Source organism: Pseudonaja textilis, chromosome 16 (assembly GCF_049901715.1).
Source record: "Pseudonaja textilis isolate UNSWEBS1 chromosome 16, rPseTex1.2, whole genome shotgun sequence".
Classification (NCBI taxonomy): Eukaryota; Metazoa; Chordata; class Lepidosauria; order Squamata; family Elapidae; genus Pseudonaja; species Pseudonaja textilis.
In genome coordinates this window covers 982,677-1,009,630 of record NC_142005.1, presented here as the reverse complement: position 1 = coordinate 1,009,630, position 26,954 = coordinate 982,677, and the positions used below count along the sequence as shown (strand labels likewise).

Genomic DNA, 26,954 nt, shown 5'->3' with positions numbered 1-26,954 from the left:
TTCAACTCCCAGAATTCCCCAGTGAGCCATGCATGCATGCTGCATGCCTAGCTGAGGAATTCTGGGAGTTGAAGTCCACCCATCTTCAAGCCTCTAAGGTTAAAGAAACACTGCTCTAATAGATATCACGCCAATCGGTCCTTTCTGGCACATCATTTTGTTTGGAGCGACTCAGTGCTGGCTCACCCCCCCACACACACCTTTGGCTTCACCCCCCTGCTCCGTTCTTTGGAATTGCCCGAAAGAAGGGCATGCTCAGCCTTTTGCATGGCTAATGCCAACCTCTGGGGGAAATGGGAGGCTGTGCACCTGCTACATGTCAGAGTGAGGGACTGCTTTTAATCCTTTCTCGTCTGCACAAAGCATTGCACTTGTGAGCCACCAAAAATGGATTTGGGTTGCCAAACCTAGCACGTTGTAGGAACGCAACCACAGGTAGTCCTCGACTTAGAACAGTTACAACAGAGAGGAAGGGGTCAATCTACTTTCTAAAGCACCCAAAGGCCAGACAAGGAAGAATGGATGGAAACTGATCAAGGAGAGATTTTTCAACCTGGAAATAAGGAGAAACTTTCTGACAGGGAGAACTATCCATTCATGGAACAGAAGTTGCCTTCGGAAGGTGTGGGAGCTTCATCACTGGAGGCTTTCAAGAAGAGACTGGGCTGCCCTATGTCAGGAATGGTGTAGGGTCTCCTGCCTGGGCAGCGGGTTGGACTAGATGACCTCCAAGGTCCCTTCCAACTCTGTTAATCTGTAATTTCCCTAAGATGATCAAAGGTCTGGAGACTAAAACATACGATGAACGGTTGCAGGAACTGGGCCTGACTAGTCGAGGGAAGAGAAGGACCAGGGGAGACAGGAGAGCAGCCTTCCAGTATTTGAGGGGCTGCCCCAGAGAGGAGGAGGAAGGGGTCAAGCTATTTTCTAAAGCACCTGAAGGCCAGAGAAGGAATAATAATGGATGGAAACTGACCCAGGAGAGATTCAATCTGGAAATAAGGAGGAATTTCCTGACAGTGAGAGAAGAAACTGGGCTGCCTTCTGTCAGAAACGGGTGTAGGGTCTCCTGCTTGGGCGGGGGGTTGGACTAGATGACCTCCCAGATCCCTTCCAACTCTGATTATCTGTTATCAGTTCGTTTAGTGACCAAAGTTACCACGGCACTGACAAAAGGGACTTAGGGATCCTTTTTGGCAGTTACAACCTTCCCAGCAGCTCCGTGATCATGTGATCAAAATTCAGGCGTTTGGCAACTGACTCATATTTATGACAGTCTCAGTGTCCCGAGGTCATGCAATCCCCTTTTGTGGCCTTCTGAGAAGCAAAGTCAACAGGGAAGCCAGATTCACTTAACAACTTATCAACTCTCCCCTCAAGATAGCCGTTTCTCTAGGAAAAGATTAAAAGAGTACAGGTAGTCAGTCTTTGTCTTACAACAATTCACTTAGTGACTGTTCAATGTTACAACAGCATTGAGAAAAGCGACTAAGGACCGTTTTTCGCAGTTATGATCTTTGCAACCTGCCTGTGATCACGTGATTCAGACGCTTGGCAACTGACTCATATTTATGACCGTCGCAATGTCCCACAGTCACGTGATCTCCCTTTTGCGGCCTTCTGAGAAGCAAAGTCAATGGGGTTTCTAACTTACCAACTGCAGGGGTTCATTTAACAGCTGAGGCAAGAAAAGAGGCAAAACGGGGCAAACTTCACTTAACAACAGTGTCTCGCTTAGCAACAGGCACGTTGGGCTCAGTTGTGGTCGTAAATCGAGGACTACCTGTACCAAGATTGCAATTGACCCGGGTATGGGTGCTGTGGGAAGGCAAGCCCGGGTCTAGCCGCCTTCCTTCAGCTGCAGGGTATACGGGAGACCTTTTCTCCTTCAATCAGGCCAGTGTGACACTTCTTAAATCTCCAGGGTGCCCCCAAATCGGGGAGGCGGGGATTCAACAATCTCCCCCTTTTTAGAGAACTTGATTGCTCCTGGTTGAGGAAATGCCTGCTCAGCTTCGCTCTCTCGTTTTGTGCAGACTGCAGCGGCGACTGTGAGCCAAGCAATAAAACTTGTTGTGGACTAGTAACTTCTGCTTGCAAGCAGGCCTGAAACAAACATAATTGCACGGCTACGTGGCGTGCATGCGTGCCTTTTACGCATTCAGCTCGGCCCCTGAGATTCGGAGTTCCCCGTTTGCCTCTTGGGTGACAGCTACCCATGAACGGATTCGTACAAGACATTAACTGCAGAATTTACCTGTTTAACATCGGGACTCACAAAAGGACCCGAAGGATGAATCTGAACAATATACAGAAGGAGGAGGGGGGGAGAATCAAACCGAAAAATGAAGCCATCCTAACACGTTGTGGCAGCCGCAGATCGGCTGTCGGTGCAAAGGAAGTCCTCGGTGATGACCACAGTTGAGCCCCAAATTTATGTTGTTAAGGGAGACATTTGTTAAGGGAGCTTTGCCCCATTTTTACGACTTTTCTCGCCACATTCGTTAAGGGAATCCCTGCGGTCGTTAAGTTAGTCACCCAGTCGTTAAGTGAATTTGGTTGCCTCATTGACTTGTCGGAAGGTCGCAAAAGGGGATCACGTGAGCCCAGGACATGGCGACCCTCATAAATGCGAGTCAGTTGTGAATTTTGATGACGTGACTGTAAGGATGCTGCAACCACCATAAATGTGAAAAACGGTCATAAGTCACTTTTTTCAGTGCTGTTGTAACTTTGAGTGGTCACTAAACAAACAGTTGTAAGTTGAGGACTACCTCTATTGCCAGAGGGAGTGGGTCCTCTGCATCTGACTGAAGGAAAGGATTCCAGATTTTGAGAGCTCCAATCCCAAGACTCTGGTCCTTTTCCCGCTTGACAGTACAAGTGGTCCTCATAATGATGATTTAGCGACTGAAGTTATAACACTGAAATAAGTGACATGACCAGTCCTTGCACTTACAACCATTGCAGCATCCCTACAGCCAGCGTGCTCAACAGTGCTTGGCAACAGGCATGTATTTATGATGGTTGCAGAGTCTTGGGAGTCATGTGTCCCCAAGGAATTTTTCCAAAAGGCAAGTGGACTTCCTTGGGATTTTTTGGACTTTCTTTCTTCAGCCTTCTGTCCTTCTAAGGTCAGATTGTTGGGAGCAATGGGCTGACTCTATAAACCGCTTAGAGAGGGCTGTAAATGCGCTATGAAGTGGTATCTACGTTTGAGTCCTCGTGTCTATGGAGATGCTCAATTCTCAGGTCCTGGTTGTCCCAAAGGAGCTTTTCTCAAGAGGCAACTGGACTTTCTAGGGTTTGTTTTTTTTTGAAGACGTTTCACTTCTCATCCAAGAAGCTTCTTCAGCTCTGAATGAGATGGTGAGGAATGCATTCTCTTAGAGAGTCGTTGAGGCCACTTGGAGGTTTATCTGTGTCCTCAGGTCACCTGAGTAGTGCAAATGGGTGTGGCCAAGGACCCATTTATCTGAGGACACAGCTAAACCTACAAGTGGACTCAACGACTTTGGGACAGTAAGTGTTAGTGCTATTTGCCTGCCTGCCTGCCTGCACAGTGGTTAGAATGCAGTATTGCACACTAATTCTGCCAATTGCCAGGAGTTCAATCCTGACCGGCTTGAGGTTGACTCAGCCTTCCGTTGGTAAAGTTGGTAAAATGAGGACCCTGATCGTTGGGAACAATGGGCTGACTCTGTAAACTGCTTAGAGAGGGCTGTAAATCACTGTGAAGCAGCATATAAGTCTAAGGGCTATTACCATGGCTACTGGTCCTCAGGATTATGTTATTTCCATTTGTGACCTTCCCAGTGGCTTCTGACAAGCATGTCAATGGGGGAAACCAGAATGAATCTCTCAACATCTGTGTGCAGTGATTCACTTAATAACCGTGGCAAAAAAGGCCCTAAACATGGGTGCAACTCATTGACCAACTGCCTTGTTTAGCAGTGGAAATTCTGGTCCCAATTCTGGTCATAAGTTGAGGACTACCTGTGGAGTTTTGCCTTGCTGCAGGACAGGCTTCCTGAATGGTTTGGGACAAAATATAGAGGAAGTGCAAAGCACTCGCGCTGTCTTAAGACTGGTGTGCTGAAAGCCAAGTGATGAATACGGATTAATAAAAGCGACGTTTTGTCTTCAACTGGGAGGCAGAGATGCTTCAAGATGTCTGCAGGTTCTGTAATCATTTTGTCGGCTTTTACTCGCTGTCTTTCAACTGCTGCTAGACTCTGTTGGTTGCTATGTGCTGGCAGAAGGGAGAGAGAGTTGTTCTCTCAAGATTTTATTCCTTGAATGGGTTTTTAGTGAACTTTCACTAAAAAGCTCCAAGAATGATATCGTAGGAGGAGAGCCGCGGTAGTCTGTGGCACTCAGAAAGAAGGATTTGTCATGAAATTAAAACGTTTTGTCCTCCCACTGAAGAGACCATCAGATTCCAAAGAGAACAGCCCTTCGCTAAAGACTCACCAGCAGCAGGAACGGAAGTGAGCCAGACATAGAACTGTGGGCACAGATTCTGTCATCCACTTAGCCATCCCTGTCTCCACCACCACCCCTCAAGTTCTGCTTAAAAGATAAGCCAAACTTGCTATTCCAAACCTATATTCCAGGTGTGGCCTTGGTAAGACCACACTTGGAATACTGCGTCCAGATCTGGTCACCGCAATATAAAAAGGATATTGAGATTTTGGAAAGGGTGCAGAGAAGAGCAATCAGGATGATGAAGGGACTGGAGAATAAAACATATGAAGGAAGGTTGCAGGAACTGGGTATTTGTAGTGAAAAGAAAGTTAAGGATGATACGATAGCAGTCTTCCAATATTTGAGGGTCTGCCATAGAGAAGAGGGGTCAACTCTTTTCCAAAGCACCTGAAGGCAAGATAAGAAGAAGATGGACATTAACCAAGTTTAGAAGCAACCTAGAACTAAGGAGAAATTTCCTGATAGTGAGAACCGTGGAAGAGCTTGCCACCGGAAGCTGCGGGTGCTCTATCACTGGAGGCTTTTAAGAAGAGGCTGGACTACCATTTTACCTGCTGCTCCTGCTCCTGGTGTCCTGCTTGAGCAGGGAGGATGGGCTAAAAGACCTCCAGGGTCCCTTCCAATTCTGTTTTTCTGTCCTTCTGCTACGTTTTGTTCTCCAGCCTGACTTCTTCTGGAGTGGGTCTTGAAATCCTGCTAGTTGGCTTCAGAGTTTGGAGAAGTTAAGGAGCAGAGGAGGTAAAGCCAGGATTATTTAATGCTAATGAGGCAGTTTAGATGCACAAGCTTGACCCGAAAGGTAGATTCCGAAATGTTCAACCAGGAAGGCCTTGCCCTCTTTTTCAGCTCTGTTTATTGGGTTTAATTTATGAATGTCCACTTGCCTTTTAAGAAGTCTTCTCATTAGGACATGTGCATTGCCCCAGAAAACATACACATAGATTGCATTCACTTGCGCTTAACCTGGTTTCTGACTTACAGGTAATCCTTGACTCACCACCACAATTGGGACTGGAACGCCTGTCGCTAAGTGAGGCAGTTGTTAAGGGAATAATCACATCACCATGCTCAATTGTACAATCTTTTTGCCATGGTGGGTTGTTACTTCTTTATAAAATTTATAAGGCAGCCACCTCACTCTGCGGTGTGAACCCATTTAGCCAATCATGCTGTCATTAAGCAAATGTGACTTCTCCATCGACTTTGCTTGTTGGAAGCCCCCGAGGAAGGTCGCTGAGGATGATCACATGACTCCAAGATCATGTGACCGGGGCAGGTGGGAACTAAATGGTTCTGAGTGTGAGGACCAGTTGTCAGGCATTAGTTTCATCACTGTTGTAATTTTGAACGCTCATTAAACAAATGGCCGTAAGTCGAGGACTACTTGTGACCACATTTCTGGGTTCCCATCGAACCGTAAGACAACCCAGTGGGCCGAATTCACATGGTGTCATCCAAAACCTCTTCCAAAGTGCACACTGATCAGAGCATCTGGTGTGTGTGAATCTGTTTGCTGGGTGGAACTATTGTTGTGTGAACACAGCCACTGGGGAAGTTGTCATGATGTATGTAGAGTATTTTGAGGCCTTGCTATTAATTATTTGTGGACTCCTTAAACACAGCACGTAGCATGAATTACTGCTTTGCTTGAACGGAGCGCATTAATTAATTCCAGCCTTTTAGCAAAGCCTTTGAATGTTTGTATGTCTGTTTAAGGTTGCTCTATCATGTAATTGTTTGTATTCTACCTTGATCGACCAGCCGTTCCATCAACTTTTCTGTCATTATTACCTGCTTTGAGCTTGACTGACAACCAAAAAGCCACGTAGGAGGCAAATAAACGATTTTGTTGGGGGGAGGGGTGCGGCTTGCAGTAGGCAGGGCTGATTATGTGGGGTCTGGACGCCCCTCAGATTGTCTTGTTGTGTTTTAAGGGCAAAGGGGAAAATGTTAATGTGTTTTTTGGGAGGGGGGTGGATGATGGAGAAATCTAGAACCACACATCTTTAACTCATTTATTTCTCTTTAACATCCTCAGACAGGACTAAAATTCCAAGCCCAGCTGCACCTCCAGGACCACCATTGTCAGAGGGTGCAGTGTGCATTTGAAAAAAAAAAAGGGGGGGGGGTGTTTCCCTTGCCATCCTTCGAGAGGTTTTCCAACAAAAAGAACCATGGAAGATGCTTGAATTTAGATTCCTGCACGGATCTGCAGCATCAGGGTGGGAAGGGCACTTGGTAACCTAAGCCCCTGTTTCTCAATCTTGGCTACTTGAAGCTGGGTGGACTTGGGAATTCTGGAGTTGAGAAACAATCTGCCCTAAACAATCCCTTTCAACACTGTCCCACCTCATCTATCTCTATGTAAAAGCGAAATATGCCACTCACGCATCATCCCAAAATCTCCAGCACCGTAAAGCCTACAAACTTGAAATCTGGCACATAGGTTCCTCTTGGCTTCTAGGGGCTCACTAAGAAAGGATTTTTCCAAATGACCATCAGAGCATTTAGAGCATTTCCTATATTATTATTATTTTTAACACGCTCTGATGCTAAGGAGTTCTACTCCCCCTCCCCGCCTGGAAAGAAACCTCTTCCAAATGCAAAACACAAGCAGAGGAGAGGAGTTTCAGTTTCGCAGCAGCAAGCAGCTTTAGTACAGAACAGTTGAGCTAAGCCAAGCCCAGGCTCCTTGCTGTCTCCTCCTTGCTCACATAACGGATACTGTTTCAGTTTCCAAACAGCCCTCAACTCTCTTACACATTGACAGGATGCTAGCTAGATGAATACCAATGGATGCTGGTAGGCAGAGGCAGATTTTTTCCCCCTTATTTTCCTCCCCCAAAATTTGCCCGGTCACATAGTTTATTAGCAAAGCACGGGTATCCAGCTAGTTCCAAATAAATGTAAAATGTAAACTTCTGATCTTAGAACAACAGAGTTGGAAGGGACCTTCGAGGTCTTCTAGGCCAACCCCCCTGCTTAGGCAGGAAACCTTATACCACTTCAGACAAACGGTTCTCCAATCTCTTATTAAAAACTTCCAGTGTTGGAGCATTTTGAGCCTCTGTGGCGCAGTGGTCAGAGTGCAGTACTGCAAGCTACTTCTGCAGCCAGCTGCCTAGAGTTTGGCAGTTCAAATCCCACCAGGCTCAAGGTTGACTCAGCCTTCCGTCCTTCCGAGGTGGGTAAAATGAGGACCCAGATTGGAGAGGCTGACTCTGTAAACTGCTTAGGGAAGGCTGCAAAGCACTATAAAGCGGTATACAAGTCTAAGTGCTCTTGCTATTTACAACTTCTGGAGGCGAGTTGTTCCACTGATTAACTGTTCTGTCCGGAAGTTTCTCCTTAGTTCTAGGTTGCTTCTCTCCTTGATTAGTTTCCACCCATGGCTTCTTTCTCCTGCCCTCGGGTGCTTTGGGGAATACCTTGGGGCCCCCCGCCCCGCCCTTCTTTGGGGCAGCCCCTGAGATATTGGAACCCTGCTATCATGGCCCCACATGTCCTTCTTTTCATTAAACTAGACCAACCCAGTTCCAGCAACCGCCCTTCATATGTTTCAGCTTCCAGTCCCCTAATCATCTTCGTTGCTCTATATTGGGCTCAGTGCAGAAATCATCCCTGCTCGTTTATGGGGCATCTAATCCTTTACCTTTATCCTGGGAATCTTCTTTCCTGGCCCTGAACTTCAGCCAAGTCTTTACGGTGAAAGTTGAGGGCGGCTTCTCTGCACCTGCCTGTCTCAAGTGCCGATCTAAACGATTACGGCGCGCCTGGAGCAACACTGCGGCGGGTCCCCGCTTGCCTGGTGTGCCCAGAACAATTGGAGTGGAAGGGTGGTGAATTTTCAGCGGCGGGAATGCAGAACAGGCAGTCCTTGACTTACGACCACCCCGGAGCCCAGCCTTTTCGTTGCAAAGCGAGACCATTTGTTCAATGGGTTTTGCCCCATTTCTACGACCTTTCCTCCCACAGTTGTTAAGTGGATCACTCCCGCTGTTAAGTAAAACCTGGCTTCCCCTTTGATTTTGCTCACCAGAAGGTTGTCAAAGAGAGGGGGCAAGGTAACGGTCATAAGTATGAACAGCTTGCCAGGCCTCTGAATTTCGATCACATGACCGTGGGGTTGCTGCGAAGGTCGTAAGTTTGAAAAACAGTCATAAGTCACATTTTGTACTGATGTTTTATAACTTTGAACGGTCCCTCAATGAACTGTTGTAAGTCGAGGAATACCTGTACTGTAATATATTCTGCGGCACCTACAGGCAATGAAGGCCACTTCCCCAAGTCTGCCACCCGAAACAGTTACAGGCAGTCCTCAACTTATGACCACAATTGGGACTGGAACTTCAGATGCTAAATGATGTGTTCATTAAGTGAGTTGCAGCTGATTTTATGACTTTTTTTTTTTTGCTGTGGTCATTCAGTGAATTCAGCTTCCTTCCATCTTGGAAGCCCCCTGCACAGGTCATAAATGGCAATCACGTGATCCTGGGTGGAAGGAAGGAGGGAGGAGGGAGGGAGGAAGGAAGGAAGGAAGGAAGGAAGGAAGGAAGGAAAATAGCAATAGCCCTTGGACTTATATCCTGCTTCACAATGCTTCTCCAGCCCTCTCTAAGCGGTTTACGGAGTCAGCCTTTTACTCCCCCAACAATCTGGGTCCTCATTTTACCCACCTTGGAAGGACGGAAGGCTGAGTCAACCTTGAACTGGTTAGAATTGAAGTGCTGGCAGTGGGCAGTGAGTTAGCCTGCAATGCTGCATTCTAACCATTGGGAGGGAGGGAGGGAAATAGCAATAACTCTCAGACTTATATCCCGCTTCACAGTGCTTCTCCAGCTCTCTCTAAGCGGTTTGCGGAGTCAGCCTCTTGCCCCCAACAATCTGGGTTCAGAAGGACAGAACAGACGGCTGAGTCAACCTTGAGCCAGTGAGAATCGAACTCCTGGCAGTCAGCAGAGCGCCTAAGGCGGGACTAGAACTCCCCGTCTCCTGGGGATTGGCCCAAAGTCACCCAGCTGGCTTTCATTCCTAAGGCGGGACTAGAACTCAGGGTCTCCCGCTTCCTAGGCCAGCACCTTCAACATGGACACCCCTCTCTTTATTTGAGCCCCAAATAGCCATTCCATTAGCAACCCTGAGCGCTCAGACCCTCCCCAAAATCCATCAACCAGTTTCTTCCAGAAAGTGTTTGACTCCCACTGCCATTACTCAGTTAGGCTGTGCCGAATGGGGATGATGGACATTGTGATACACACCTACAGGGCACAAGGCTCGAGAAAATGGCTACAGAAAGCAACAGCTGTGTCCATATCATCTGTCAATTCAGTGGATGGAATTCGATTTGTTTTAACCTTGGATCGGTTGTTTCTTTTGTGATTCAGTGTATTGTGTGAATGGATTTCAAGTCAGTCGGGTCAAGCAAGCTATGCCAATGCAAAAAAAAAATGTTGCTACAAGCCAGTTTTATTCTTTTCTTACATATTAAGGCTTCGCTTTGGGAAATATGAAAGTATTTTTGAACATATACACACAAAGGGAGATTTTCTCCTTGGTGCAATTTTTTTCCTCGCTCCCCAAGTTACCGCCAGCTCCCTAAATAACTGGTTTTAGAAACTGAAAGACATCCAATATTCTCAGCCTCTGAAGAATGGCTAAAGTGTGTGTGTGTGTGTGAGAGAGAGAGAGAGAGAGAGAGGGAGAGAGAGAGAGAGAGAGAGATTGGATTTGCAATTTCAATGTTTTACCCATTTTAGGACTTTGTGTGATGAAGAGTGAAGGACAGGTGAACGCAGCTCTTTGGTGCTGTGTCCGATAGATTGATTGCTTCTGGAATGGTTGTGGTCTCAGTGTGTACGTGTGAGTAAGAGAGAGCGGGAGAACGAGAGCCCCCTTTCAAATTGGGTGCTCCCTTTTGGAAACGGCTGCTAAAGCAGCCACCGAAGCTGACACTCTGCTAAATGGGGCCCGAGGGAGTGACACAGGGAATGGCAATGGCGTTGCAAGTTGGGTGCAGCATCCTTTGACTGGGGGTGATGGGGGAGGCGATCGGGGATCCCTACCTCTCTCTTGCAAGCTTGTTCTGCACAGCAGTCCTTGCAGAACGGGCTTTCATGGGAAGCCCCCCCCCCCCAAAAAAAGAAACCCCGAGAAAAGGGGTAGCCATTTTGTGAGTGTGACAGAGTCTGTGCTTGTCTTCCTAAAAAGCCCGCTGCCTTTGGTTGAAGGGGGCTGTCCTTTTGTCGGAGGCAGTATTTCCAGCCTGGGTAGCTTTAAGCGGTATGGACTTCAACTCCCAGAATCCCCCAGCCTTCATGACCTGAGAATTCTGGATCTTGAAGTCCATGAATCTGGACTAGAGTGATCTTCAGAGCTTTACCCTCTTTGATTCCATGTGGGGAATTCTGGGAAGTGAAGTCCGTACTGCTTAAAGCCATCCAGTTTGAGAAGTACAGTCAGTAATCCTCAACTTACGACCACCATTGAGCCCAAATTTATGTTGCTAAGTGAGAAATGTGTTAAGCGAGCTGTGCCCCATTTTACAACTTTTCTCGCCACATTTGTGAAGCAAATCGCTTGAGTCCTTAAATGAGTCAGACCGTTGTTAAGTGGAATCTGGCTTCCCCATTGACTTTATTTGTCAGAAGTTTGCAAAAGGGGATCACGTGACAACCCCCCCCCCCCACAGGATGCTGCAACCGTCGCAAATACGAGTCAGTTGCTAAGCAGCCAGATTTTGATCATGTAGCAGGTCAAAATAGCAGGTCATAGACCAGGGATGGATGTGGGGATTGACTGATAATTAATCTGGAATAAGTGATGTGGAATCATAAAACTCTGCATTGTATACAAAATAGGCAAACTCAGTCTGGACCCCGGCAGTGTTTCTGGGAGTGCGCCTTCAGCCAGAGAACAGCTTAGCACTCTGGTTTATTTCTTTAGAGAGTTTATTTATTTATTTAGAGAAATTATTTATTTATTTATTTAGAGAGTTTATGTATTTATTTAGAGAGTTTATGTATTTATTTAGAGGATTTATGTATTTATTTAGAAAATATTTATTTAGAGAATTTATTTATTTATTTACTTGTTTAGAGAATTTATTTATTTAGAGAATTTATTTACTTATTTAGAGAATTTATTTATTTATTTACTTATTTAGAGAATTTATTTATTTATTTACCCGTTTAAACGATTTATTTATTTATTTATTTATTTATTTATTTATTTAGAGAATTTATGTGGCCGCCCACTCACTTTATGTGACTCTAGGCTAGCTTACAAAAAAACAAAAACCCATTTATTCAAGATCATGAGGATTGGAACCTCATCTTCTCAAAATTGGCTTAGCCACTTGGTGTCGCCTCACAGACCAATGGCATGTAAATTGGACAAATGAATAATACAGGCAGTCCTCGACTTACAACCACAATAGAGCCCCCAATTTTTTGCTGCTACACAAGACTTTTGTTAAGTGAGCTTTGCTCTGTTACGACCTTTCTTGCCACGGTTGTTAAGTAAATCCCTGCAGTTGTTAAGTTAGTCACATGGTTGTTAAATGAATCTGGCTTCCCCATTGACTTTGCTTGTCAGAAGGTCACAACTGGGGATCACATGACCCCAGGACACGGCGACCGTCATAAATATGAATCAGTTGCCAAACATCTTGATTTTGATTGCATGACCATGAGGATGCTGCAAAGGTCATGAGGGTGAAAAACGGTCATAAGTCATATATTTCAGTGCTGTTGTAACTTTGTAACGGTCACTAAATGAACTGTTGTAAGTCGAGGACTACCGGTATTCTACCAGTGAGTTCTAGTATGGAGAGTTTTGTTTGTTTTTCCGCCCCTCTTTCTCTCCAGCTCTTTTTCCTGGAGGACTAAATAGGCAAACTACAGCATTACCTGTAGCAGAAGCCATTAAATGGGGTCTCTTTGGGGTCACATTTAAATCCTTGGAGGTTAATTGACTGGGTCAGCTGATCCTTTTTAATGAGTTCCTGCAACACACATAAATCCTGCTTGATGAGGTCAGTATATTGTGGGAACAGGGTGGCATACAGCACTTAACCAGATGTGGTGAAGCTGTAGCCCCTCCAGGCAACCTACGAATCTTTTAAAGTTTGGGTTAGTTTCTTTCTGGATTAACTTGTGGAAAACCATGCTGTTTGGCTTGTTTCTGGTTTACTATGCTGAGCAAACTGGTCCTGTGTGTTGTCTGAACACAGCTTCTTGAATGTCCCGATGGCTTTGTTCCTGCACCCTTCCACCCAAGGTTACCAGTACTGCTACTGCTTGATGTTGTGTTTATTGCCTTGCCTTCTTTCTACAAAGATGTGGTCTTGTGGTATTCACAGAGAAATCCTCTGAATTGAAAAGGCTTGAAAACATTTCGGTTTGGGGAAAATTATCCTCCTGTTCCTAGGCCCCCATAGGGTGGAGATGCAGGGCTGTCTCCCTCCCCACCAGACTGAGCCCCCCACCCCAAAAGTTTTAACAGGCCAGGGGGCTCCACTAACCATTTTCCTTCCCAGAACCACTCCCGCTGCGTCTTGCCGTCTGCAAACACGACACTGTCCTATTAAGGCTGCTTGGTTTTCTTTTATTTCAAATTTTGTTTATAACCCAGGAAAAAAAAGCATTTTTCTCACCAGGCGATACAGCATCTGCCTTAAATGCTTTTTTTTTTAAAGCATATAAACCCCCCCCCCCAAAAACCAAACTTTTATTTTCCCCCCACCCTGTTCCTTCTTGTTACTGCTTGGTTCTATCTGGCTCTGTCCGGGATTTTAAGTTCTTCCTCCTTTCCTTTCTGTTTGTTTCGGCATCCGGCCCTCAATTCCCTTCCCTTCTCTGTCTGCTGGGGGTCTGGATGCCTGTCACAAGTTAAAAAAATGCTTTTAAATTGTGGCAAAGAGGGGAAGAAAAACCCTCCCTTTTTCCGTGCGTTTTTATGACTCGTCTTTTTTCTTTCTTTCTTTTTTTCTTTCCTTCCCTTTCAAGGTCCAGCTCATCTGACACTAAACAGCCAAGGTATGGTTTTCAGTTTCTTTCCAGCAAATGACTTTTGCTTTTTGTTAATTTTCTCTCTTCACATCTGCTTGAACCATTTCATCACCGCAACCGGGTTCTGACGGTTCCTAGGTTTCGCTCTTCTGCCGCTGCATTCTCTATTTTCTTTCGAAGGGAGACGTGTATGTGTGTTTTATATGTTGGAGGGAAAGAATCGGCATGTTTTTCTGGGTGGGGCAGGTGGGGGCCTTGATACAGCCTTGCAGAATGGGATGAATTGTGGTGGTGCTGGGGTCTGCTGATCGCCTTAGGACGGTATGTCTCAACCCTAGCAACTTTTAAGATGTCTGGACTTCAACTCCCAGAATTCCCCAGCCAGCTAATGTGGACTTCAACTCCCAGAATTCCCCAGCCAGCTAATGTGGACTTCAACTCCCAGAATTCTCCAGCCAGCTCATGTGGACTTCAACTCCCAGAATTCCCCAGCCAGCTCATGTGGACTTCAACTCCCAGAATTCCCCAGCCAGCTAATGTGGACTTCAATTCCCAGAATTCCCCAGCCAGCTAATGTGGACTTCAACTCCCAGAATTCCCCAGCCAGCTAATGTGGACTTCAACTCCCAGAATTCCCCAGCCAGCTCATGTGGACTTCAACTCCCAGAATTCCCCAGCCAGCTCATGTGGACTTCAATTCCCAGAATTCCCCACCCAGCTAATGTGGACTTCAATTCCCAGAATTCCCAGCCAGCTAATGTGGACTTCAACTCCCAGAATTCCCCAGCCAGCTAATGTGGACTTCAATTCCCAGAATTCCCCACCGGCTAATGTGGACTTCAATTCCCAGAATTCCCCACCCGGCTAATGTGGACTTCAATTCCCAGAATTCCCCAAGCCGGCTAATGTGGACTTCAACTCCCAGAATTCCCCACCCGGCTAATGTGGACTTCAATTCCCAGAATTCCCCACCCGGCTAATGTGGACTTCAATTCCCAGAATTCCCCAGCCGGCTAATGTGGACTTCAACTCCCAGAATTCGTCAGCCAGCTGGCTGGGGAATTCTGGGAGTTGAAGTCCACACCTCTTAAAATTGCCAGGCTTGAGAAACACTGCCTTAGGGCATTTATAGGACTCGTACCATTGGTCTTTTTTTGGGGGGGAGGGGGTCATACCCTGGGTGGAACTCAAGCGGTGGGCCCAGACAGGCTTGGTTTATTCCGGCAGGGAAAAGAACTAATTTAGGGGTTCGCTTTGCATTAGTAATAGGGCAGAGTAGCCTTTCTGCAGCCAAAACAGGGGTAGCTTCCCCCCCCCCCGCAATCATTATTAACAGCCACCATAGGCTTAAAAGCAGTGAAACCTTGATTCTCATAAAATTAGACAGAATTAATTTTGATTGCTAATTTTGATTATTAATTATTTTGGAGATCTTTTTAGAAGGTTTTTTAAGCCCTGACACACCTTTGCCACAGCGGGAAATTGTATCACAACGGGCACCTCACAGTTTGCTGTGAAATTCCAGTGGAAAATCCAGTGTTTTTTACTAGGGAAGGGTCTGAGAGAGAATTGAGGCACATCCCACCGAATTAACATTTTTGTAAAAAAAAAACCAAAAACGTTCTGTTCAACACTTCAGGCCACCTCGTGCTCCTCTTATCTTTGTAAGTCTTTCATTCCTGCTTTGGAGAGGATGCCAAGGTGGTGCTTTCCTTAATCCTCTTCAAAGGGAGGAAGGAAGAACAGAGGAAACAAGTCTCCCACCAATGCCACTTAAGCAAACTGTTTTGGGGCATGGGGGTGTGCATCGTGGATCAGGAAGAGCAAAAGAGAGCGTGGAGCGTCAGACTGGCCGCTGTTCTGTGTTCAAAATCGTGGCAGGTGGAATAACATCAGCCCGCCGAACCTTTGGCAATGCTGCCCATATTCCACATCCTGCATCATTTAATGTGTAGGCAGGCAGCTAAAACTACACAGCATCCTGCTTTCCATGCTGGGGCAGAACCCAGAACAGGACACACGGTACCCACGAATTTAGCCACCTAAGTAGGACTGACAGGTGTGAACGGGGATGGTACTGAAAACCATTCAGTTCTTCTAGAAACGAGTAGAGTTGCTCCTTGACTTATGACCACAGCTGAGCCCAAAATTCCTGTTGCTAAGCGAAACATTCGTTAAGTGCATTTTGCCTCATTGTACGACCTTTCTTTGCCCCAGTTGCTAAGTAAGTTAAGTTAAGCAGCAGTTCAGTTAGTAACAAAGTAGTTAAGTGGATCTGGATTTCCTCGTTGACTTTGCTTGTCAGAAGGTCGCAAAAGGGATTCACATGTCTCCGGAACACTGCAGCCGTCATAAATAGGAGGCAGCTGCCAAGCATCTGGATTTTGATCTGTTGGGGAAGCCGCAATGGTTGTAAGTGTGAAAAATGATCCCAACTCACTTTTTTCCCTTCCGTTGTAACTTTGAACAGTCACCAAATGAACTGTTGTAAGTCAAGGACTACTTGTACAAGGCCCAGGTGGCCTCCAGTGGCTTCCTGGTCTCATATTTCTAATGGCTTCTAATACTTTTAATAGACCCACAGATGGTGCCAAAGATTCAGAGGTGGTATCAGCAGGTTCTGACCGGTTCTGGAGAATCAGTAGCGCAAATTTTGAGTAGTTCAGAGAACTGGCAAATACCACCTCTGATTGGCTCCGCCCCCATCTACGCTCCGCCTCCTGTGTCCCAGCTGATTGGCTGGGTCTCCTTTGGTTGCCCTGCCCAGGAGAACGGAGCTGGAAAGCAGGTTAGTGGGGTGGGGAGAGAATGGAGATTTTACAGTATCCTCCCTCTGCCATGCCCACCAAGCCACGCCCACCAGGACAAACCACGCCTACCAAGCCACGCCCACAGAACCAGTAGTAAAAAAATGGAATCCCACCACTGCAAAGATTGCATTGGAGAAGGCACTAAAAAAAGTAGGCGAAGGTTTATTTATTGACAAGATTTCCGCACTGCCCAAATAAATGACAGAAGAATTACACAAACCAACAATCTCTCACAATATAAGAATACAAGTAGTCCTTGACTTACAACCACAGTTAGGGCCAGGACTTCCTTTGCTAAGCAAGGTTGGTTGTTAAATGAGTCACATCTGATTTTACCTTTTTTTTAAAAAAACATGTTTATTAAGCAAATCACTGCAGTTGTTAAGTGAATTTTCCAAAGCACCTGAAGGCAGGACAAGAAGCAATGGATGGAAACTCATCAAGGAGAGAAGCAACCTAGAACTAAGGAGGAATTTCCTGACAGTGAGAACAATTAACCAGTGGAACTGCTTGCCACCAGAAGTTGCGGGTGCTCCATCACTGGAGGCTTTTAAGAAGAGGCTGGACAGTCACTTGTCTGAAAAAATATAGGGTCCACTGCTTGAATAGAGGGATGGATTAGAACAGAGGCCTCCAAACTTGGCAACTTTTAAGTTGCCAAGTTTGGGGACTCCTGGATTGGAAGATTAGAAGACCCCCAAGGTCCTTTCCAACTCTATGTTTGTATGAAAAATGTGGTCATTAAGTAAATTCAACGTCCTTTGTTGATTTTGCTTGAAAAGTCACAAATGGCGATCACATGACACCTGTGCAACCATCATAAATACCAACTGGTTGCCAAGCACGTAAATTTTGATCACATGGCTGTGGGGATGCTGCAACCATCCCAAGAGTGACGACCGGTCGTAAGTCACCTTTTTCAATGCCATTGTCCCTTTGAACTGTCGCCAAATGAATGTGAAGTAAGGAATACCTTCATCAAATAGAATCACACCTCTTTCACTTAAAACCAGCTTTAAGAGATTACCTGAAAGTCAGGAATGAGCATATCTCCAAGAATATATTCCCCAGGGCCTGTAGTTCACAAGGAAATAGGACCTTAATGAACAGCCTCCCTTGATTATCAAACAGATCAGGTTGAATTATTTGAGGCAAGGGGGGGTGGGCTGAGGTTGCCCCACCCTGGAGGGCTTCAGAGGCAATAGGTGTTCTGACCCAAACCTTGTTCCAAGGAAACAAACACGAAACAGAGGTAATGGCAAAACCTTTTAATGATTCTTTACGAATTCCATTCCTTCACGGCTAAAAGGCTGTTTCAAACTAATTGTCTCTGATAAGAACAAGCCTTGCCAAGGTGGTGCAAGGCTGTCAAGAACACTAGATAATGTTACTAAGAAATATTTCAAACACAAAGAGTCTCCAAACACCAACCAAGATATTCCGAACGTCCACCAGGCTTGAGTGGAAAAACTTCTTTGCTTCCTGCAAAGAACTCCGGTTTCTCAGCTGGCTTTTATCCCTTAAGGGAGGGGCCATCACCTTGCAGCCTTACTCCCGAGTCACCCGTGCTGCTGCAGCTGCTCTTTCCTTCGAGCAGCCCTGCACGCATTGGGCACAGGCTCCTCGGGGCTCTCTTCATTACTGCTGCCAGCCTCCACAATCTCCGGAGGCAGCACTCCACTCCCTGATGGTCCTGGCCCCATCACACGCAGGCCCCTCGTCTGAGTCCTCGCTCTCCTGACACCTCAGCCATCTGAACCTGCTGCCAGCGACCCCCAATAATAGGCAACACTTGGAATTGGGCCCAGGAGCCTTCTGGCAACAACAGCAATAGCACTTAGGACTTCTGTACTGCTTTACAGTGATTTACAACCCTCTCTAAGGGGTTTACAGAGTCGGAAAGAAAGAAGGAAGGAAGGAAGGAAGGAAGGAAGGAAAATAGCAATAGCCCTTAGATTTATATGCTGCTTCACAGTGCTTTCCATCCCTCTCTAAGCAGTTTACAGTCAGCCTCTTGGCCCCCAACAATCTGGGTCCTCATTTTATCAACCTCGGGAGGATGGAAGGCTGAGTCAATCTTGAGCCTGGTGAGATTCGAAGTTCCAAATTGCAGGCAGCCGGCAGGCAGCAAAAGTAGCCTGCAGTACCGCACTCTGACCACCGTGCCACCATGGCTCTACAATGCAATGGTTGTAGATTGTGTAGCCATCCTAGAGGTAGTCTCAACTTACAACCATTTGTTTAGTGACTGAAGTTACAACAGCACTGAAAAAAGTGACCTATGGCTGTTTTTCACACTTACGACCTTTGCAGTATCCCCATGGTCACCTGATCAAAATGGAGACGCTTGGCAAATGATCATATTTATGACGGTTGCAGTGTCCCGGGGTCAAGTGATCCCCTTTTGCGACCTTCTGACAAGCAAAGTCAACGGGGAAATCCAGATTCACTGAACAACCATGTGACTAACTTAACTGCAGTGATTCACTTAACAACTGGGGCAAGAAAAGTTGCAAAATGGGGCAAAGAGCTGTCTCGCTCAGCAACGGACATTTGGGGCTCAATTGTGGTCGTAAGTCGAGGACTACCCGTGTTGGTACCAGTTGTAGCATCTGGGTTCATCTTCAAGAGCAGCCCCATCTTACAGGAGGATGCAGCAGCCCAGTCGCAAGGCGATAAGAAGGTGAAACCTTCTCGCCAGCGTTTTGTACCAGGCCTAACTGTGCCATTTACATCAGGACGGGCTAAGATTTTGTTTTAAAAAAGCGACTTAAAGAATTCAAGGCCTTCCTTAAAATAGAATCCTTGAGGAATTGGTGGGTGGGAAAAGTCCTCTGAACACATCGCAGTTGGGTGGATTCAGCCCACTGGCCTCCAGGAAGATGAGCCCAGCAAGGAAATAATTGTAGCTTTCAAGGGAAGATCAGCTGGGCGGAACTGGGGAGGCGGGGGGGGGGAAGGGGGGGCATTCTGAGCACCAGTTTAGGAAAAATCCGTTTGCCTCTTCATGTGTAGTGCTGTGCAGGGCAGACCATAAACCTGTAGTTATCCTTGCAGAGGTGAACAAGTCACAGCTGGCAGGCAGGTGTTCCCTCGGAGCCCCATTTTTCCATACCCTGCCTCCCCCATCTATTAGATACCACTGAGTTTTCTTGCAATTATCAGCATATTTTTTTGAAGTCCCAAAAGATTCATTGAAACACACTCATTTCTCCTTGGGGGAAAAAACCCTCAGAATTGGAGGTTTGCCGTGTTCACACAAACCACTTAAACCGGTGAGAGCTGTGGCCTCTGAAAGTTGCACAGAAATGCTAAGATTGGCTAAGATAAGCCGAGTTCTCTTTCGGGGGCTGAAGAACTTGTGTGAATCCCAACCATTTCTTGGTTTATCATACATAACATTATGCTGCCAATCCAGGAAATAGGTTAAGCCAGTCGCTCAATTAAGCTGGTTGTGTGGCCAATAAACTTCTAAACACTCCAATTTGTAAAATGGCCACGTTGAGGATGATGGGATTTATTATCCCCACTTTTGAAGTGAGGGCACCAGATTGGAGATGGCCGTTGCAAAGTATATTCGTGTGCAAATCATTAGAGTCCAAGCAATATCTAGCCCAGGCATATCCAACCGTGGCAACTTTCAGACTTGTGGACTTCAACTCCCAGAATTCTCCAAGGCTGGCTGGCTGGGGAATTCTGGGAGTTGAAGTCCACAAGTCTGAAAGTTGCCACGGTTGGATGCCCCTGATCCAGCTCCTTCATCAAACATTTTGGAAATTCCACATTTTGATTTCTCCTATACTGACAGGGCTTAACGCATTGCATTTAAATCTTCATTTTGCTTGTTGGCTTTCGGTTTATCAGATCATGTGAAGCCAGATTTTGGGCCACATAAACTATAAGATTGTCTGCTTTAGTCTGGATGTTTTTCAGACATGTGAACTTCAATGTGTATAAGTCTCAAGAATTGAGAGAGAAATGGCATGGATTGGAAAGGGGGGCGGTTAGGATGGGTGAAGGCCCAGCCAGTTTGTGATGCATTGAATAAACCATTTTTAATCAAGCATGGCTTAAGTCCTTGACTTACAACCACAGCTGGGACTGGAACTTCTGTCACTAAGTGATGCAGTCAATAAAATTGCAGTTGAATTTGTCCTTTTTTTTTGGCACGGTCGTTAAGTGAATCCAGCTTTCCCCATTGGCTTGTCGAGCCCCCCCCGGGAAAGTCATAAATGGCAGTCAGGACATTTTGCCAATTGGTTGTTGCCAATGCGAGGTTAGTCCTCAGTTGTGGGAGAAAGAGGGGTCTCACTGAGGCACATTTTTTGCAAGCCCCACCCAGCAGGTGGCAATGAACATTCCGCATCACCCAAAAAGGGGCTAAAAGAGGACACATAGACACACACAGTTTATTTCTCTCTGTGTGTGTATATGAGAGAGAGAGAAAGAGAGTGCGTGTGTAGGCACACACTTTTAAAGCTTCTAACTGCTTCAGGTTTGATGTACATCCCAGAAGGATGCGGTTAATTGCTTAAACAATAAAATATTTATTAGGGTGACTGAGAAACAGCGATCTAAGTCTGAAAGCAAAATGTTCCCACTTTCTGCCTTCCCAGTTCAGAGGCTGAAGTGTTTTGGGTTTTTAGAGTTGGAGCAAATTCCGATGGGGCTTGATGGGATGAATTCTGCTTCCCAATTGTGGTCATAAGTTGAGGGACTGCCCTTTGACATAAAGATATCACCCTCTCGGTAGCTTTTTCTTCCGAATGCCCCCAGTTTCTTTGGCTTCTCCTTATGTGATACTAAGCAGAGATCTGTTTGCGATGGCATTTGTTTATTTTCCAAAGTCTGGCTCTTAAAGGGCTTGTTCACACATTATGCTTAATCACTTGAAATACCCAGTTAACCTTGTTAGCTGTTTTTTTTCCCCCTTGTTACACCAGCTTTGTTTAGAATTCAGTATATAGCAGGAAGCCAAGCTAGGTGAATTTGGTTCCAAGGCTAAGCGTCTTCTGCAAATGCAGGTAGTCCTCAACTTACAACAGTTCGCTTAGTGGCCGTTTGAAGTTACAATAGCGCTGAAAAAAATGACTTATGGGCATTTTCCAAGTGTGCAAAATGTCGTCAAATTAGGCACAATTCACTTTAACAACTGCCTTGCTTCGCAATGGAAAGGCTGGTTTCAATTGTGGACATAAGTCAAGGACCTGTTTAGCAATGTATCTATCATTTCCTTGGGCTCCCCCTCCTGGAGCAGGTTGATTACTACACCTGCTCTCCTTCATCCTTTGCAGAGGGAACAGCCTTCCTTAAGTTAATACCTGGCCCTCCATTGTTATTTCCAGAGAAAGTTTCTGGGCTCCGTGTGGATATGATTGATAACAAACATGTTGCAGGAAGCCGACACTTCACTTTGAAATAAGCCAGCTCTCCATTTCATAGAATTCTAGAGAGGGTTGGAAGGGACCTTAAGCGGTCATCTAGTCCAAACCCCGGCCCCGTGGCCCAGTGTGAGAATGTGCTAAAGTTTACAGCCCTTTAACGTCTGCTCAAATGCTTGGCAAGGAGAGTTGATCTCTTCCTGTGAGGCAGATTGCAAAAACAGCTTTTGCAGTTCAAAAAAAATCTCTTAATAAGGGTAATTTTATCTAAATATAGAATGTCAGGTTGGAGAAAAACCTTGGAGATCATCTAGTCTAACCCCTGTCCACCCAGTGCAGGGATCCTATACAGGTAGTCCTTGACCTTACGACCACTACTGAGCCCAACCTTTATGTTTCTAAGTGAGACCTTTGTTAAGTAAGTCTTGCCCCATTGTACGACTTTTCTTGCCACGTTTGTTAAGTGAATCACTGCAGTTGTTAAATTAGTAACAGGACTGTGAAGTGAATCTGGTTTCCCCAAATTGACTTTGCTTGTCAGAAGTTTGTAAAAAGTTATCACATGACCCTGGCACTCTGCGACCGTCATAAATGTCAGTCAGTGGTCCAGCATCTGAATGTAAATCATGTGACCCTGGGGATGCTGCAACGGCCGTAAGTGTGGGAACTGGTCCTGAGTCCCTTTTTTTCAGGGCCACTGTAACTTTGAAACATCACTAAATGAACTATTGTAAATTGAAGGTTAGCTGTACAATACTGTAGTACTTTGGCTTTGCTTATTAAAGGTTTTGTATTCTCTGGCATTTCTCCCTATTGCCGAGAAATACCAAGAGATATACCCCCTAAAATGGCACCTCCCCTATTCAGGAGGAGAGATTCCCAAGAAGAATCCCAAGGTTTGCCAGAGGATAAAATCATTTTTTTTGCGCAAAGAAATCAATACAAAGGGAGCATTTTGAACCTGCATAGGTGCCGGGGGAGGAACAAAAAACAGAACCCTGACGTGGTAGGAAATCGACTTGATCAAAAGGGATCATGCCCACTTTGTTGCTGGCTCTTTAGTAAAACAATAGGGTGATCAAAAAGGATTCTCCCTCCACCCCGCCCTCCCAATAGATGAAAAAAGTAAATTTTATAACAGTTTATCTTCACAGCAACCTGGACTGTTTAGTCATGGAGTCTTTCTCTTCCCCTCATTTGCATAACCGCTAAAATGTACATTTCCCAAGATATTTTAAAAATGCAAATCAGGCGGCTTTTCTTCTTCCACTTATGTGTTTCTTTGATAGATGTTTCAGCACAAGTTCTCTCAGTATAAACGTTATCATTTTTTTTAAATAAACACACACGCACACTAACAGCTGCTGTTTACATGCAGTGTTCAGGAGCCTACCTTCCTTTCAGCTGTGCTGTTTGCTGAATTTGGTTTCATTCTGATGCCAGCAGCCAGACTGGCGTGAAAAGTGATATAGGGCCTGTGCAAACTCCCCCCCACCCTGGGAAATAATTGTTTTAGGAGCCCTCTTCACACCTCAGCCTGGTTTTATATTCTGCTGGTGTAGGGTTTTCAAAGTGAATAAAGAGAGAACTCTCTGTGACTCCTAGAAACAGGTGAATACAGGTAGTCTTCAACTTACAGCCACAATTGATCTCAAAAAACCCTTTTTTTGAACTATTACCACCTGGCAGACGGTACAGAATATTAGAAACAAGGACAAATAGGCTGAAAAACAGCTTCTATCCCAGGGCAGGAGCTCTGCTGAATTCCGCTGTACAGTGCAGGGTTGGTGCGGTGTCGGGGGTTTTTGGTTCAATGTGTGGAGGGTGAAGGATGTGTGTTTGGGTTTATTTTCATGGTCATGATGTGCACTGAAGAGGGTGTTTGATTTCATTGTACGAGGTGCAAGGACAATAAACTAAACTAAACTAAAATTTATGTTGCTAAGCAAGACAGTTGTTAAGTGAGCTTTGCCCCATTTTACGATTCACTTTGTGTAAGTGAATCATGGCGCTTCTTAAGTCAGTGACCCGGTTGTTAAGCGAATCTGGCTTCCCCATTGCTTGTCAGAAAGTCGCAAAAGGGGATCACCTAGCCCTGGGATACTGCCACCGTCGTAAGTATGAGTCAGTTGCCAAGCGCCTGAATTTTCATCACATGACCGCGGGGATGTGGCAATGGTCGTAAGTGTGAAATACGGTCATCAATCACTTTTTCCCGTGCCCTTGTAGCTTTGAACAGTCATTAAATGAACTATTGTGTCAGCTTTGAAATTCAGCTGCCACATAATTCAAGGGGAGTGGAGGAGTTGAAAAGTTCAAGGTTATTCTGTATGTCGTACTACGAAATTCCAGTTGGAGTTAATTGGTTCTCGTGGTTTATGAAGTGTAGAAGTGGGAGGAGAGAAGGTGGATTCTGTGTAACGCCTGAAAATACTTTCACTTCGGGAAATTGCCTTAGACGTACCAGATCTGTTCCTAAATAAATCAATTGGAGAGGATATGTCTCGGAGTGATGGATATCATGGATACTTTCTGGATGCCTTACAGTAAGTTGAGGACTGCCTATAATGTGAAGAGCTGGTAGAGCAGGAGTATATGCACAGCACGATAAAAGAAAAGAAATGAGGTGGCCACCGTGGTCTTATCAGTTCTACATATTTGTAAAAATCAGAACTTTGATTGTATCACCATGGTTGCCATATTGATGTTTTAGAAATTGTAACCTGTCTACATCCCACTGTTGGAAATGTATGTGCCTCCAGTTTTTATCTGATAATATCTTTCATTGTGTTCATGCACAATATATGAAATAGAATAGAACAGAATAGAATAGAATAGAGAAGAAATAATAATAGAATAAAATAATGGAGAAAGAATAGAATAGGAATAGAATAGAATAGAATAGATATTAGAAGGAATAGAATAGAATAAGAATAGAATAGAATAGAATAGAATAGAATAGAATAGAATAGGAATAGGAATAGGAATAGGAATAGGAATAGGAATAGGAATAGGAATAGGAATAGGAATAGGAATAGGAATAGGAATAGGAAATGGAATGGAATAAAACAGAATAATAAGGGAATAGAATAATAATGGAATAGAATAGGAATAGAATAATAATGGAATGGAATAGAATAAAATAATAATGAAATAGAATAATAATGGAATGGAATAGAATAGAATAATAATGGAATGAAATGGAATGGAACGGAACAGAACGGAATAATGAAGAAATAATAATAGAACAGAACAGGAATAGAATATGGAATCAGTCGTCGTAAGTCAAGCACTGCCTGTAAGCTACGCTGTGGATGATCTGGAGAGCGCAGGGCTGTGTGCCTGGATTGGGCCCCGTGTCCAGTCTGTCCCCGCTAACGGTCTGTTCTGCTTCTCCGGTAGGGTCCTTCGTGTACTCAGAAGGGGGGGCAGAGAGAACAGCCAGTGAGACTCCCCAGGCATCAAAAGGTCAGTGGATGCGTCCCTTTCCCCTCCTCCTTCTCCTCCAGTGTGACAAAGGTTCACCTTCCCCATCATCAGCGAAGAGACCAGCCTCCCAGCCAAAAGCAGATCCAAATGTTTTCATCCACGGGGAGAAGTAAACTGAAAACGAACTTAGTTGCTGGCATTCCTTTACAACCCTGTGCCTTGCATCTCGGTAGATCTGAGTCAATCCTGCTTGAGCAGCGGGTTGGACTAGAAGACCTCCAAGGTCTCTTCCAACTCTGTTATTCCAGTGCAAGACAACGCTGGGAGAATAGCGACGAGTGGCTATAGAGCAATGTTTCCCAACCTGGGCCATTTTAAGACCTGGCTGGGGAATTCTGGGAGCTGAAGTCCACAGGCCTTAAGATGGCCAAGGCTGGGAAACATTGCTACAGAGCAGGCAGGCTTTGCAGATTGACAGACTGGAGATGAGCCAGAAGATAGCAGGGGTTTTGCCCCTGGAAAAGGGGTGGAGCAGAACCTTCCAGAAGGCTTCTCTCTTTCTTTATCGCTTCTGATTTTTGCTCAGGGAAGCATCCATTACAGGGTTGGTAGCTTGTTTGCATCATCTGGTAGAGTTTTCTCACTCCAGCCTCCAGCTTTGGGATTTGCAGGTGGTCTCCCATCCAAGGATTGAGGGGCGAAGGCCGGCTTTGCTTAACTTTTGGTGGAGTCTCCACCTCCAGACCTCCTTTTGAATTGGGGTTTCCAGTGAGCCCGGAGCAGAGGTGGCCTTCAGCAGGTTCTGAGCAGTTATGGAGAACCGGGAGCGGAAATTTTGAGTAGTTCGAAATACCGCCTCTGACTGGCCCCGCCAACCCCATCTCTTCTCTGCCTCCCATTGAGTCCCAGCTGATCGGCTGGGTCTCCTTTGGTTGCCCTGCACAGGAGAACGGAGCTGGAAAGCAGGTTAGTGGGGTGGGGAGGGAAGGGGGATTTTGCAGTATCCTTCCCCTGCCACGCCCACCAAGCCATACCACACCAACCAAGCCACGCCCACAGAAGCGGTAGTAACAAAATTTTTAATCCCACCCCCGGCCTGGAGGCTTTGGGGGCCGTGGACTAGAGGCATGATAAAGGTGGCTGAATTCCCACCGGCTGCCTAAGCAACTTGATGGAGAATGAGCTTCTGTTCGTTGTCATCTTGTTTGGTTGTGTGCGTCCATCCCGTTGCGTTTGGTTTGTTGCGATGCAGTGGATTCTGTGTTGCAGAAAATGACTCTAATTCAGTCATCAGGCTAAAGATGTGTGAATGCAAATGTTGCGAAGTTGCAGCGTCAGTAAATTCTACTTGGGAGGAAGTGGGGGCAGCTGAGGCTGAAATGGAGGAAAAACTCAAGGCTCCCCTTCAGTGTTTTTCAACCCGTGTCAGCTTGAAGATGCCTGGACTCGACTCCCAGAATTCCCCAGCCAGCATGTTAAAGTTGAAATCCACACGTGCCGGCTGGGGAATTCTGGGACCTGAGGTCCACAGCTATTACAAGTTGACAAGGGTTGAAACCCACAAGTTGAAGTCCACACGTCTTAAAGTTGACGAGATAAAAAAAAACAACAGCCACATTGCTCTGATGTTTATACCTCTTCCCTTAGGTGTTCTGAAATTCCAGTTTTCCCCAGGATTGAGATAGCAAAAGGTGCTCGCGAGGATACTTTTGAAATATTTAAGCCATCTCCTCTCCTATTCTCTCTTCTCTGGGAGGATGAATCGGAGGCTGTTTATAATGCCTCGGATTCCAAGTTTCAGGTAGGACGAAGGTGGGGGGGGAACCCTCTGTGACATT

The 26,954-nt window shown here is 45.6% G+C and overlaps 1 protein-coding gene across 25 annotated transcripts in view; it reads left to right on the top strand.

Annotated features, from left to right (window-relative positions):
• Positions 1–26,954, top strand: part of NRXN2 (neurexin 2) — a 336,628-nt gene that overhangs the window by 36,098 nt on the left and 273,576 nt on the right. For 14 of the 25 annotated variants that reach the window (XM_087913747.1, XM_087913730.1, XM_087913726.1 and 11 more), the window contains exon 3: positions 13,494–13,523. The exons of 6 other annotated variants lie outside the window; for them this stretch is intronic. In XM_087913747.1, the coding sequence (XP_087769873.1) occupies positions 13,494–13,523 (30 nt within the window). Of the gene's footprint in view, positions 1–2,792; positions 2,796–13,493; positions 13,524–25,089; positions 25,156–26,954 lie in introns of all 25 variants that reach the window. 5 more of the 25 variants (XM_087913742.1, XM_087913743.1, XM_087913741.1 and 2 more) reach the window with 2 other exon arrangements.